We start from the raw sequence: 15638 nt of genomic DNA on the forward strand, positions 1-15638 counted from the left end.
ATATTTTATATTTAAATTATAATTTTTTGTTTGTTTTAAAATAAAATAATTTAATAAAAAATATAAATAAATTCATATAATACAGAAATATATTTACTAATTTATAATTAAATTATTATTATTAAGATTTAAAATATTTAAAGTAATATATAAATGAAGTTTAACTGTTATATTTATTTTTTATATATAATTTATTTTGAAAAATAATCAAAATTTTTATTTTTTATTTTTATCATATTAAAATTAATTATTATTTAAATTTAATTAAGTAATAACAATATAAATATAATTATACAAATTCATGTAAGTTATATTAGTAGTATTAATGCCATATATCACAATTTAACATTAAACTAAAATTAAAATTATTTAAGTTAATAATTTAAAATTTAATTATTTTAATAATGACTTAGAATTTCTAAGTCAATATTTTATTAAAACAATTTGTATAATTATAATATCTGAACATAGAGTTTTTTTTTCATTAATTATTAAAATTTATTTATGTTTTAATATTGATTGGAAGATTATTATTATACTATTCGTACAAAATTCAAAAGCGCATCGAGCATTTGCCATAATGCATCGGTTCCCAAAAGTAATATAGTAAACCCTAAACCCTCGGCTGTGTGCTTGCAAGCAAAGCCATGGCGAAATCATCAAAACGCAGCAGCACCGACCCATCGAAGAAGAGCAAGAAGAAGAAGAACAACAAGTCGGGTCCAGAAGGCGTAGCTATGAAAGTGAAGGCTCCGAAGGCCAACAATCCCTTTGAGTCCATCTGGTCCAAAAGGAAATTCGACGTCCTCGGCCAGAAACGCAATGGCGAGACACGTCGTATGGGCCTCTCTCGTTCCCTCGCCATTCAGAAGCGCAACGACACACTCCTCAAAGAGTACCAACAGAGCACCAAGTCCTCACTCTTCCTCGATAAGCGAATCGGTGAGAAAGACCACGCGCTTGACGAGTTCGGGAAAGCCATCTTGAGATCCCAACGCGAACGCCAGGTTCTATTCTTTATTATTATTATTATTATTATTATTATTATTATTTAAGTATAACCTTATATTAGTCTTTGAATTTGTTCGTGTTAGCCATTTTAGTTTTTAACAATCCTTCGTTAGTTCCTAAATTTTCAAAATCACGTTTACTTTAATTTCTTTTAAGGCAAAATGATAGTGAAAAAAAAAAAAGGGTGCAATTGGAATTTGGAAGTGTGTATACAGAGCTTATGAAAATGGTTTATCACTTTCACAAGCTCTTTTCAGCTTATTCCAATACGGGTTTTCGTATAGTTTATCTAAATAAGCTATGTTCAGCTTATGGTGTAAGGAACTCAAATAAACCACAATCAAGTCTGTAACAAAGACAAAATGTACTCTATACATAGTGTTATTTCAACGGGTTTTCTTACAAGGAAGAAAATGTTTGCTATCCCATCATCAGATACCAAGCCAGTACAGAGGTGAAAGAGTAGTCACAGGAGAAGAATAAGAAAGATAAGGAGGAGGAGAAAAAGAGGCCACAAGCATCAAGTTCTACACACCCTCTCCTTTCACTCCTTAGGCATTATTTTCTTTTCACTCCACAAAACAACATAGCTGAGGGTTCATTATTATTTCCTTGAGCTTCTGTGCAAACCCTGAATATTTGAATCACCTGATGTGTGTCCCTTCTCTATAATCAATTCTGAATTCCCTTGCAGGCTGATGTGGCCTTTACCCTCCAATTTGTCCTTTTCTCTTTCCATGCTGGCCTCTAACTAAGCTGGTCCGTTAGATATGTCAACAAATTTCATGGTCAAATTTATGGTAGAAACTCTTCATGTAATAAAAGTTTATTGAATAAATACTTAATTAAGCTGTTATTGAACCGTACCCTAAAATAAAAGCCTTTTTATAAAGTCAGGACTAACAAAAGAACAGGACTTATAACATTGCTTTGGCTAAATTTAGAAAGTTTCTTTCTCATGTTTGGGGGTTTGTAGGTGAACATGAAGCTGAGCAAGAAGAGCAAGTATCAGTTGTCCGATGGAGAAGAAGATGACTTTGAAGGAATTGATTCTCTTGGAAGAGATGATTTTGAGGATGAAATGCTTCCTGAGGATGATGTTAATGAAACTGATGGTATGCTAACAATGCATGATTGTTTGGGGAGATAATGTAATTATGTAATGTAATTGATGGTTTGAGTGCTGAAATAATGGCTTATTTTAGACATTCTGCAATTTTAGTTCCAGGATAACTTCTTGTGCTGCTTTTCAACGGCATTTTTGTGACTGATTTGATTATTTTATTTCTTACTATGATAGCCTCATGCAATTTGCTTCAATCGTAACATAATGAACATTTTAGGCAATTTTAGTATGCTTATTGTGTTATTTTTTGTATCTTGGGTTTATGTTGAATGCTGGTTTTGCAGAGAAATTGGATTTGGTTCACCGTAGTGTGCGGATTCCAGAGGAAATCAGTGCGGTTGATGGTGAGGAAAATGTAAGTGGTGTTATGCTATGAATATTGATACCCTTATTATTTTTGCCTGTTATCATGGGATTATGCATACATGATGTTATGTATCATGTATGGGTTGTATAATCTGCTAGTAATTTCCTCCTTTGGTGATTATGAGATCTTAATATCCTATCCTTGCTAAACTTCTTTGTTATTCGTACTGTATTTAAAATACCGTGAAACTGGTTCTGAACGGTGGCTTCTTCTGCAGAGACATAAAAGCAAGAAGGAAGTGATGGAAGAAATCATCTTAAAAAGCAAATTTTACAAGGTGTGGGATATTTCTTTGATCAGGGCTGTGGTAGTTTATTTGTCTTCTATATTTGTTCTCAATTTCACTCTTGATATTTTCCAGGCTCAAAAAGCAAAAGACAAGGAAGAAAATGAACACTTAGTGGAAGAATTGGATAGGAACTTCACTTCTTTGGTTCACTCTGAGTCCCTGTTATCTTTGACTGAACCCAACAAGATGAATGCTTTGAAGGCTCTGGTGAACAAAAGTATTTCAAATGAACATAGTAGTAAGGACCACTTGTCTGCTACTCGCACATTGGATACTTTTGTGCAGGTACTTTTTATCCATGAGGGTTCTTTGTGGCCCTGGTAACTTACTTGTATTATAAGAACATACTACATTCCAACTACCTTTTTTATGGCAGGAAAAACCTGATGATTATGACAAACTTGTCAAACAAATGGGATTGGAAATGCGAGCTCGCCCTTCAAATAGGACAAAGACACCAGAAGAGATTGCTCAGGAGGAGAAAGAACATCTAGAACAATTGGAGGTATGAGGACATGACTTAAACAAGTTTGTTATTATAGTATATTACTATTATGTATGAAGGAGCAGTTTCCCACATTTTTTACCATTGGCTGAGCTCTGATCATAGCTCTATTTTCTTAGCTACTGTTTAGGATGGTTTAGATTATTGTTATGGCTTAACTGTAGGGATGTGAATAAACTTAGGACAGCTAAACTAAATTCATGATTATCTATATTTTAGTATTATATTGTATCATTTTTAGAGTGTGAGTGAGCCTTGACACTTTAGTAAACTTTATGCCTTGTAGCCTAGTGGTTGTGGGTTCGAGTCATGGAAATAGGCTATCCAGTATCTACTCTTGTAGTAAAGTTGTATATCCCTTTATTTTTTATAGAGTCAACTAATTAATCCTTTTATTCATAATTTAAGGAAGAGAGGCAGAAGAGGATGATTGCTGCTGAAGATTCAAGTGATGAAGACAATGAAGATTCAGAAAAGCCATCCAAACAGAAACCAAGATCACTCTCTGGGGATGATCTTGGTGATTCCTTCTCTGTCAATCAAGAAACTGTGACTAAGAAGGGTTGGGTTGATGAGATTCTTGCAAGAAAAGATGAGGAAGATTCTGATAGTGAAGATGATGATGGTGAAGATTCTGATGATTTGTGTAGCTCTGAAGATGCTGAAGAGGGATCAGATGAGGATCTTGATGAAAAGGAGAAGGATCTTTCTTTGAAAGATTGGGAACAAAGTGATGATGATGATATTGGTACAGATACAGAAGACGAAGATGATAATGATGAGGACATAGAAGATGCAGTAGAAATAGATGGAGTAAAAGGATTGGATGCTGGGGTTCATATAAAGGCAAAGAAAAAGGATTCTGTTGAAAATGTGAAAAGAGATAAGGATTCTTTGGGTGCCAAGAAGACAGATGTTGGAGGAAAACAATCAAAAGAGTTGGATATCCCTTTTATAATTCAAGCTCCCAAGACCTTTGAAGAATTTTGTTCTCTGGTGGATAAATATTCAAATTCTGACATTCTTTTGATTATCAATCGAATTCGGAAAAGCAATCCCATCACATTTGCAGCAGAAAATCGAAAGAAAATGCAAGTATGAAACTCTTCCCTTTCTATTTACTTTTTGCTAAGATTAAAATATTCTCCCTGTGCTGCATTTTATCTGTGATTAGTTAAAGTGCAATCTCTTGGACTTGGGTAGAGTTTGGTATTGACAATTAATGAAAAATCTATATTGCAAAGTATAGGTTCTTGTTGGTTTTATTCTTGTTGCTGCCTACAGTCTACTGATAAAATATTCTTCCAGAAAAGATTTGATACTAATAAATCTGTAGCACTTAAAAGAAGTTGAGAGAAAATAATTGGCAAATAGAGGTGCTACACAGCCAACAGAGGGCTAGTGTCTTGGCTAACAATCAGGAAAATCATAAAATAAGCTTTTTAATTAAGAACATCACAACAATTCCCTTTACATATGGTTGAAACCTAATTTCTAAACAAATCCTAACCCTTTGAAATTTGAATTGATCTAATTCTAGGTAACTTGAATAAAAAGAAAATGTATGATTGAAATAATATATTAAATAAGGATGTTTGATATTTTTGCCGCTGAAGAATGGACAGTATGTAACTTTACAACAACCTGAACAATAAAGTACAAGGGCATGAACACTGAACAGTAAATCATACCCCTCTCCCTTTACATTCTGTTCCCAAATATATTTATCAGGAAATTGTGGTTTATTATCATTGTTTGTCTGACTTTATTGGATGTATTTATAACATTTCTCTCTTTTTTTCAGGTATTTTATGGAGTATTATTGCAGTATTTTGCTGTTTTGGCAAATACGAAACCATTGAATGTTGAGTTACTTAACATGCTGGTGAAACCATTGATAGAGATGAGTATGGAAATTCCATACTTTGCTGCAATATGTGCTCGTCGCCGAATTGAAAGTACTAGAAAGCAATTTGTTGAGAGTATAAAGAACTCAGGTCAAGATGAAATGTAGTTGAATAGTTGCATTCTTTGCCTTAACAGTTATTGTGAACTATGAATTGGTAGATAACACATGGTCTAAAATTTTTCTATTATCACAGAAAGTAGCTGTTGGCCTTCTTCAAAGATGTTGTGTCTCTTGCGTTTATGGTCCATGATATTTCCATGCTCTGACTTCAGGCATCCAGTTATGACTCCTGTGACATTGTTGATCTGTGAATATCTGATGCGTTGCCCAATAGTATCTGGTCGGGATATTGCTATTGGCTCTTTCTTATGCACTATGCTTCTCTCTGTAAGTACATCCTGAAGCAAGATACTCTATTGAATTTATTTTTATCTTGTAAACTTTTCATATGGCGTTTCAATAAATAGTTCTGAAGAACTATATTTAAATTCTATCATGGAATGGTGGGACCTTACCTAGTCTGTGTGGAAAAATCCATAATTGGGATCTGTTTTCGTGAATGAATTTTGATTTTGGACATTTTGCTATCCAAGCTATATACTGTGTTGAAGCCCCACATTGGCTGCAAATATAGCCAAATAAGAGCTTATAAAGACTATAACAATCCTCACCTTATGAGCTAACTTTTGAGGTTAGGTTAGGCTTTAAACCAAAATTTAGGATGGTATCAAAGCCTATCATAGACCTGATATTGGGATATTCTTGATTAAAAAACCTGACCCCACAGATTTTCCTGTGCAACCTACCTGGTCCTACAACTTTCTCAGTGTTACGTACCTGGCCTACATCTTTCCCAGTGCAATATTTAAAAACATCAGTCTTACAATTTCTATGTTTTAGATGTCCAATCTTGAACAAGAGGGGGATGTGTTGAAGTCTCACATCAACTATATATGTGACCAAATAAAAGCTTACAAAACTAAAGCAATCTTCACTTTATGAACTAGCTTTTGAAGTTGAGTTAGGCCTTAGTCCAAAATTTAAGATACTGCATTGCTGAACTTTGATTTTCCCTGTTTTTCATTTATTACATTTGCAGTTTTCTCATGTACTTAATATAAAATGCAGGTATTTAGACAGTCTCGAAAGTTCTGTCCTGAAGCAATAATATTTCTTCAAACTTTGCTGTTGGCAACTACTGAAAGTAAATATATTTCACAAGAAGATTCCCAGGTATGGCTTCTTCGATGACACTTTGAATTTTGAAACATATTATGTGTGTACATGTATGCATCTTTTTATTCATGGGGACTACTAACCACCTCAGCTTATGTGTTAGTATTTTCCACTGTTATTTGGTTAAGAAGTTTTTTAATATTCAAGTTCTTTCGTAAAAAACCAAATTTCTTTAAACTAGTCCTAATTATTGTTGTATATATTTCCATTTAGACAATACACTCCTTTCTTGTAAAAGGTTCTTTAGCCACTGCAAAATCCAGCTGAGAAAACACGTTCAAGCAATTGCTGTCCATTTTCTTGGACATTTCTAATGATGCTCATATATATATATACACACACACACACACACACACACCATTTTTCCTAGTCTACAATTCTAAGGCCTAATTATGTAGCTTACTAGCTTTAGGACTCAATTGTAAATTAGAAATAAGGAAAGACCATTTTGCTTTTTCCTTGTTTTATATACACACACACACACACACATATAAGTGAACATTGTTTGTAGAAGAACATTCTTGCGTTTGAGATTCAGTTCAATGCATGAGAACTATTATGATATTCACTCGAGTAAATTCATAGTCTAGTTAGACCTACTTTTGGGGTACAATATCATCAATTTGGTGCTACACTGCATAATGTCACTACAATTTATGGTTGGACACTGAAACGATCATGTTGTGTTTTTTTTTTTCCAGTTATATCATCTTATGGAGCTGAAAGCTCTCAAGCCTCTCTTGTGCATACATGAGACTGTGAATGAGATTAGCCCACTGAATTTCTTTAAGATAATAGACATGCCGGAAGACTCCTCTTTCTTCACTTCTGATAGTTTCAGGTAACCACTAATTTGATATCACCCTTCACACAGGTTCTTCTGCTGGGCTCTCTTGATTTTGGTTTTTGAATGTCATCATGTGTGTTTTTAGAAAAAGATGGTCGGGAAGGCATGGCATCGGGATGTGTGTGCTTTGAGTTGCATTATCAACAGCTGTTCCTTTAATCATTGCTATAGTATTGAGACTAATCCTGGATGCCGCTAATGTTGATGGCATCTATGTTCAGAACATTGATGGTTGATTTCTTTTTCAAGGTTTATGGATTTGTTTATCTTGGCTAATTATGATTCTTTGATTACAGGGCAGGCGTATTGTTTGTAACTGTTGAAACTTTACAAGGATACATCAATGTCTATGAAGGCTTCAGTTCATTTCCTGAAATATTCTTACCAATTTTGAGATTGTTACTCGAGATAGCAGAACAGAAAAATATGCCAAATGCATTACGAGATAAAATTAAAGAAGTGGCTGAGCTCATCAAGTTGAAAGTGGACGAACATCACACTTTGAGGCGACCACTTCAAATGCGGAAACAAAAGCCAGTACCTATCAAATTACTGAATCCGAAGTTTGAGGAAAAGTAAGTCACTCGTTTTCCCTTGCTTACATTCTATGATGTTGACTAGCCATGCGAATCAGAAACGGCAACTCTAAATTATGCACTTGAATGTCGTATTTGTCTGCAGCTATGTCAAGGGTAGAGATTATGATCCAGACCGTGAACGAGCTGAAATGAGAAAATTGAAGAGACAGTTGAAGCGTGAAGCTAAAGGGGCTGCTCGTGAACTGCGTAAAGACAACTACTTCTTGCTTGAGGTAAAAGAAAAAGAGAGGTCTTTACTGGAAAAAGAGAGAGTGGAAAAGTACGGAAGAGCTAGAGCTTTCCTTCAAGAGCAAGAACATGCTTTTAAATCTGGACAACTAGGAAAAGGGAGGAAGAGAAGGAGATAACAGTGACTGCCATCCTGTTGCTTGCATATTTTGCATCTGCATTGTGTTGAAACCTGTGGGGGCTTTTACCCTTGATATTCATCAGTTCCAGGAATTGGTTTTGTGCGATCTAGCCTGGATTGGAGGAACATAGTTAGATTATTTATGATGGTTATAGGTCCTTGTTTCCGTGCTCACTACTGGAGAGTTGAAGCAAAGCTGATAATACGATCTGGAGATCTCCTTATGACTAGGATTATGCTCATTTTTTCCAATCATTCTGCTGGAAAGGCAGGTGTGGCTGATGTACTTACTGAATTTTGGGGATTAGGAGAATCGTAAGGAGATGCAATTTTGTCTTAGTTTTTTGTAAACATTCTCAGCCACTCTGGTTGAACAAAAATACACAATTTTGCAAATGAATTTTCAATGTTATGTCCTCAATGCCCTGTCTATTTTTCTTTATGGAAAACAAAGTGTAATATAATGTGGTTCACTATTTCCATGCAGTGGGTAGGTAATATAATGGTTTCAACAAGTTTTAAGCCCACTAAAATGAACCTAATCCTTAATGAATCTGATTTCATTTTTGCTTTGAACTGTATTACCAAGCTGATAAAAGTAAATACCAAAAGTATGCAATAACATGACACTGGTTTACAGTTTAGTTGTTTTACGTTCACAATTCAGCCTTTCATTTCTCTCTCTTCCTTTTCTCTCCTTATCTAGCGGAAGCATCATTGTGTTTCAGCGTGAGATTTGTATGGAATTCAGTCGATGTTTTCGAAATTTCCTACTGGCTACAGTATTGCTCTCCAAGTATTCTGATTGCTGTAATCTACCTGGGTTACCCGTATTCGCACTTCTATAGCGCATTTTCATGAAATAGTAGATGGAAGGAAAAAAGTAGAAATTTGATATCTATGATGCTAACTAGAACCAACAAAGATTTCTGAGAAAAAAGTGAAGAGCTAAAACATGATTTTTTAACAGCCATCATCTTATTTCAAATGATAATGCATAGTCTATGTAAAGTCACAAAAGATATTTGGCCTTTATTTTTACAAAATAGTGTAAATGTCTTCTAATGCATTGATGAGTTATTATTTGTTTTAATTTTTTTAGGTTTTATTTTTGTATATTAATTTGAAATAGATATGAACTCTGTAATGTTTCTTACCTTTTTTTAAAACTCAACAACAAATGAGAAAGGGGGACTAGGTGGAGGCAAAGCTTCTTGCCTGTGTGCATAATTTCAGAAATATGTGAAATGGCTAGAAAAAGTTTCAGAGGACAAGTGGATGCAGTGGAGGAATGTGATATGATCATATAACTATTCATCTTGTTGAGTGTTTAAATTCAGTCTCAAAGGTTTTGACATTGCCAATAATTGCTTTAGTTCGACAGTGTGATTATGGATAATTTCAAACTTATAGATATTAGTAGTCTCATATGATCTCATGTTGTCAATCTAATAACTTAAATATTTCACAAATATATAGATGTTGTTTATAAGTTAGAAAATATATTTAAGGCTTATTAAATAGAGTTTTATCCACTGAAAAATGAAGAATAATGGCTTTAGTACTCCCAATTTGTCCTCACTTAATGTTAATTTTGATGAATATGATTTTTTGGCATTAAATTTAGTGTATTTTAAGGTCTTCAACTCTTTATTTCCTTCTAAAATTTATACTTATTAAAAGTCATGTATTAATAATAACACTTCAAAATTTAATAAATAATATTTTGCATCCATGATATCATATTTAAGTTGATATTATTTATTTTAAAATATATACTTTAATTTTAATTATATACTTAATTGATTTATAATTTAGTTATATATAATATTAAAACTAATATATTTTATTTGTAAGTGGGTTGAGCCAATCCTAATTTGGGTAAGATAGGCACAGAGATAACTCGTGGCCAGTTAACCATCAAATTTATTGAATGAACTTGAGCCACCCTTATAAATTCCCGCAAGTTTTTGAAAATCAGCTTGTGTATCGGAAAATGCTGGACTCCACTCCATCTGCAGCAATTCCTTCCCACACGGACTCATCTTCTTTCCAACGAACGGTAACTCGATGCACCCTTTCTTCCTTCCTTCTCCTCTTTCTAACGCTCTTTTTTCCCTTCCCCAAGGTCTCCTTATACGAATGGTGGCTCGTTAAAGCCAAAACCGATTCCCAAGGAAAGCGTTTAGCCGTCGCTGGTGTCTCTTCCAGAAAGTAAGACCAGGAACACTTAGGGTTTTTCGTTTCGCCTTGAAATGCCTGTGCTTCACTGCAATGTTTATGTCGTTTTTTGAACAAGGTCGCATTGATGAGTTCGTGTGATGACTCTGGTCATTTGGTTTTGTGATTTAGGCATGAGGCTTTGCGCATTTTTGTTTCTGCTCCTGTTATCAAAAGATACGATCTGTTTTCTCTGGCGACTGTGGATGGGATATGCATTCTCCTCAGTGGTTTCATCAACGAGCAGCGCACGCTCGAAAATGGTTTCACCGCTCAGGTGTAAAATCACTCCATATATTTAATTTCAAGAAGTCATTTGTAAAATTCACTTCTGGAAGCATTAAATGCACCTCTGAAAATTAAATTCCGGAAGTCATAATAAAAATGTTGGTGTGAATGGCAAAAAAGAGTGGCGCAAAAAGTAATCTCTTGTTTGGTGTTTTCATAACCCTTGTTTTAAAATCTTGTTTATCATTAGTGTTGATGTTAATTGTACCTGTCCCTCATTTTATGATATTCACTTTGTAATTTGTTTGTGTTCCCAATGGCTAGGTTTTCAGCCACTTTTTATTTGGCTTTCCTCTAGACTGGGAAAGCTGTGCTCTAGATTGCTTCAGAGAAGAATCAAGCACTGGCTCTGATTTTGGTAGTGCTTTTCCTGATGATGTGTCAGCAACTAGTCCAGAAATCATACCTGATAATGGTAATGAATGCTTGTAAATGATTTGCGAATGTTTATTTGTTCCTTATAGTTGTTTGATGCTTTATTTTCATTGTATCATTTCCTATACCTAGTTTCTATATGGATGGTTTAATTAATTGCGGTTACAGTTGTGGAAAAATCGGTTCCTACTTTAACATCAGTAGAGAATACCCTGGGAGATTGTGAGAAGTCATTCCCTGAAAAGGAATGCGATGTGTCGAAGGAGATGGGTGGGGTTAATGTAGCTTATGGTAGTGGTGGGAATAGACATAGTGCGAGGTTGCATAGTATTAGAGTATGTCAGCAGCAGAAGCAGCCAGCTTCTGGAGCTGCCCCGAAGAATCCAGATAAATTGAAGAACACTACCTCAGTGGCCTTGGAGAATTGTGATGTAGAGGGACAGAGAAGTCCGGCAACACCCATTCAGTCACAATCACAGAGACAAATAAACTCATCATCTGAGCAGATTGTTAAAAAATTTGTTTCCAGAATTTCTAGAACATCGTCAGCAAAGACTGAAGGCAATAAGAACTGTGATTTAGAGGGACTGGGAAATCCAGCAACACCCATTCAGTCACGATTGCGGAGAAAAGTAAAGCCATCATCTGAGCAGATACCTACAAAATCTGTGTCCAGATTCTCTAGAACTTTGTCAGCCAAGAGTGATGTCTGTTATAAGAAAAAGAGAGTGACAGTTGAAACAAAAGAGGGCAGGGCTAAGCAAATACTGACTAAATCTTCATCTTCTGAGAAAAATCTGCATGAAAAGGATGTAAGCCACTTGGTCAAGGGAAGGAAAAAGAAAACATCCTCAGTTTCTGCAGAGGCATTGAGTTTCAGAAAATCCAGATCTGGTAAAATTTTTCATTATTGTCTATGCATACTACTCCATCTTATTAGGCTTACAGATTATAGATGTACTTTAAGTGATTTTCATGCACGTTTGTTCATGTTATCGAACTCTCTAACCCAATGATATTGTTAGTCATTTTTTATTTTGTAATTTGAGAAGTCATTTACTTCAGGCTATATTCTTTATTAATTGGTTATGTTGCAGGTAGGTTGCTTCTACCTCCTTTAGAGTTTTGGCGAAATCAAATACCAGTTTACAATGCGGTATGTGATATCTTTGAGTGATTGTGCATCTTTTGGCTACCCATTGGTAGACATCCTGCTCACCAAACCATATCTCTTGTAAAAACTGATCATGCACCATTTCTTTAGGACTGCATATGTAGGATTTTTCTTTATGAGGCGGGATAAGATAAAAGTTGAAATCTTACTACTATTTTCTTTTAACTATTTCTTTATATGTCCAGGACCATGAGCTTACAGAAATTCAGGAAGGTGCATCTTTGGTATAACCCTGTAGAGTTACTTAAGCATCATTGAGCAGGTACATCTGTCATTGTTAAGACAGATTCCAATTCATTAGATTATAACTTTCAATATGTGGATGACATTTCCATAAATTAAAATATCTATGCATGTTTCATGGTTATACATTTTTTATTTTACTGATTGTGCTACTATGTTGGTCTTATATACCTTCCTACTTTTTTGTAACTAATCGCTCATAGGATTAGCTGGCTCATCTTCCTTCATAACGTTACCTACCCCATGGAAATGAACCTTGTCCTCAGTTCCAAATCAATTTGCAGAACCTGCATTGTGTCCAAATAATTGTACCTTCTGGCATGAAGAAGTCCAAATCAGTTGAATGATGAAGTCCAAATTGGTCGAATAGAATTGGGACTTCTCTTTGATTCTGCATAATAATCCTTCTCATGACAAACCAGTAGCAAGTCTTAGATTTTCTGCACTTTTCCTAATCACACCAACAAAACTCATAAATCACTCCATCCTTGGGTGAATGGTAGTGCATGAAAATAGCAACCTCAGATGACAGAAAAGCAATTTGTTCCATTTAATTTCAAGACAAATTTCAACTGTAATTTTTGTTGCCATTGTCTTATTTGAATTATGCAGTTTACCATTAAGCCTCAATTTCTCATTCACCCCAGAAGCAGAAATACTAATTATTATTATTATTTTGTTGGTCAAACTCTTGTTGAAAGAAATCATCTTTACATATGATCTAGCAGTTAGCAGATGCTTTTCATGAAATGCTTTAGCTTGGTAGCCTTTGTTAAAGGCATGTTCTCTTCCTTTTGGCTGCTTAAACCGCCTTTGGTGTTCTTACAGACATGTCCAGTTTTGTTTCTTTATCTTCCGATTTCCTGTGTGCATTGTTGTAATATCCCTACAGACATGCCCGTTTGGGGAACATTAAAAATGGATGTTCAATTTGAATCCTGAATTCCAAGACACTCATACATAAGAGAGGTTTATCAAAGGGAAAATTATTCACTTTCAATGAACCCCGTTGTGAATGGTGGCAACACAAACAAGCCTACTATCTTATGACCTTGTTGAATAGAGTTTTTTTTTTTTCATGATTTATAGACATCACATCATCAAGTGCAGTCATTCTATTGACTTCCTACATTTTGCTTCACAACAGTCATTGAGATTCTGTTTGTAATGGTGCTGTACTAAACTTGGGTCGAGTTATTGCTGTTTCAAACATCTTGCGGTGTGCTTGATTGCTTGTTATATAGCAACGGCGAGCCACTAGGCATGGTAATGGGATGGGTACTACCGTACCCATCTCCATTCCCACATTTTATAAAATTACTTGTCCCTATATTTTCTAGATAATCACTTTGATTTCTATCCCCGTAAGCTCTGGGTACCTAAATTCCCATACCCATTCTCATTACATGCAATTTAGTTAATTAAAATACAATTCATATTGTTTACAATCTAATATAAGACATTAAATAGAACAACTTTAAATATAGTGTAAAATTATAATAATTACAAATATTCTAATATTTTACCCAATAAATGCAAAAAACTACTTTAAAAAAAATGTCATACGAAGTTCTAATATCAATATATCAAGATCAAAGATTATAAATTAAAATATTTTATCTAAAATTTAAACTGAACTTTTTACAGCGTTACTTTATTGACTCCTGCACTACCACTTTTCAAGGACTGAAAAAAATGGAACATTAATTATAAATAGTTGCATATTTTAAAGTCAAATTAACAGAAATAATCAAGTTATTTTACCTCATTCAGAATTGGAGTTTTCGAACTTTTGCATTATTTTTATTAAATATGTACTTAGCATAAAAATGCAATTATTCAATATTATTGATAATATACTATAAATACTTAACCATATAAAAATAAGTATGTTATAAACCCATAAATCGCACGCAGTACAAAATTTAGTACTGATTAACATGAAAAGTATTGTTTTTGGAATCAGTATTTAATAAATTTTCTTTCAAATTTTCCGTGCATAAAAGTTAACTAAAATTTAACAACAAAAGCTTAATCATAACACAAATAACTACTTGAAAACAAACTGTCAAAACTATACCTAATCTATATACATTATGTACTTTGCGTCGATAGATGCAAGGTTGATCACTGAAGAGATGAGATTGAGAAAATCTTACGAATAGGAGTCAGTAATAGCGGATCATGAGTCATGGCAGAAATTGTAAAAAAAAAAAAAGTCAAACAAGTACATTCTTTTTCATGTAATGTTGCTTCACCCAAGTTGCTTCCATTTCATGTTTCCCCTCTTACTGTCATACCTTTGACATTTATGTGCTAGAAATATTAGGTTCGGGAAAATTAAGGTGAAAAATAAGAGAAAAATTGATTAAAAAATATGAATGCAATATATATATATAGATAGTGTGTGTGTGTGTATACTCGTTATTCCAAGAGTCAATACAGGTTTTAACGCATGTATTTTTATTTTATAGAGGTGGGTAGTGGGAGAAAGTTTCCGAAAGACATTCATGATACATCTTAATGCCTACCTTTATTCTCCTTCCTTTCTCCTTATATTCTACTCATGTCTTTTGTTTGGTGTGCCATATGTCCCTGAATCCATCAGTTGTAACTAGCTACTGAACAGACTTATCTTCCTTCATAGTAACTTAGCATGATTATATAATTTTTTATCAATAAATATTTGCAAAGAAACGTTTAATCTTGTTTCGCGGTATTATGGCGAGTCCTGCACTAGAGTTTTGAGAGTAATACCAATTCACTTGGGCTTTGAGATTTGAAATAGTAATCTTGTTTAACAGGTTTAACAATCAAACGCGCAGCATGATGTGCGACAAGGAGTTAAAGGCCTAATGCGCGGTATGGGTCATCTCTGTAACTATACCCTCTTTGGTTATTGTTTTTATATCTTTTCCATGTTAGTGTCTACTAACTGAATCAGATGTGTAATGATTTAATTATATCATGGTTAGGCCGAATACCTTTTTGTATATTTCTTACGTGCAACTTAAGTTCGCCTCTCAACTTCGATATTTCATCCACTTTTTTTATTGACTGCACCAAAATTACTAAACACAAAATAGGAATTTTATTTACT

General features: G+C 34.2%; 3 protein-coding genes across 4 annotated transcripts; all 3 read left to right on the plus strand.

Moving 5' to 3' along the window:
• The first annotated feature begins 562 nt into the window (after nucleotides 1–562).
• On the plus strand, nucleotides 563–8762 carry LOC113871155 (nucleolar protein 14). Of its 2 annotated transcripts, none has more exons than XM_027508010.1 (13): nucleotides 563–1007; nucleotides 1988–2126; nucleotides 2422–2492; nucleotides 2722–2781; nucleotides 2866–3078; nucleotides 3170–3298; nucleotides 3707–4393; nucleotides 5103–5295; nucleotides 5401–5594; nucleotides 6336–6440; nucleotides 7145–7284; nucleotides 7587–7865; nucleotides 7972–8762. In XM_027508010.1, exons 1-13 carry the CDS (start codon nucleotides 648–650, stop codon nucleotides 8234–8236), a joined length of 2835 nt encoding a protein of 944 aa, XP_027363811.1. In that variant the 5' UTR covers nucleotides 563–647; the 3' UTR covers nucleotides 8237–8762. The 2 variants fall into 2 exon arrangements, with proteins under 2 accessions (XP_027363811.1, XP_027363812.1); XM_027508011.1 differs by having other exon boundaries at nucleotides 887–1007; nucleotides 1985–2126.
• Nucleotides 8763–10209: 1447 nt separating this feature from the next.
• Nucleotides 10210–11178, plus strand: LOC113871505 (kinetochore-associated protein KNL-2 homolog). The gene is made up of 4 exons (XM_027508598.1): nucleotides 10210–10300; nucleotides 10367–10452; nucleotides 10591–10735; nucleotides 11011–11178. The coding sequence occupies exons 1-4, from the start codon at nucleotides 10235–10237 to the stop codon at nucleotides 11176–11178; spliced, it is 465 nt and encodes a 154-aa protein (XP_027364399.1). The 5' UTR covers nucleotides 10210–10234.
• Nucleotides 11179–11278: 100 nt separating this feature from the next.
• On the plus strand, nucleotides 11279–15532 carry LOC113873279 (kinetochore-associated protein KNL-2 homolog). The gene is made up of 4 exons (XM_027511331.1): nucleotides 11279–12015; nucleotides 12219–12277; nucleotides 12481–12557; nucleotides 15343–15532. The coding sequence occupies exons 1-3, from the start codon at nucleotides 11388–11390 to the stop codon at nucleotides 12523–12525; spliced, it is 732 nt and encodes a 243-aa protein (XP_027367132.1). The 5' UTR covers nucleotides 11279–11387; the 3' UTR covers nucleotides 12526–12557; nucleotides 15343–15532.
• The last annotated feature ends 106 nt before the right edge of the window (nucleotides 15533–15638 follow it).

This window comes from Abrus precatorius, unplaced genomic scaffold (assembly GCF_003935025.1).
Source record: "Abrus precatorius isolate BTA unplaced genomic scaffold, Abrus_2018 Scaffold7, whole genome shotgun sequence".
In the NCBI taxonomy this organism is placed as follows: Eukaryota; Viridiplantae; Streptophyta; class Magnoliopsida; order Fabales; family Fabaceae; genus Abrus; species Abrus precatorius.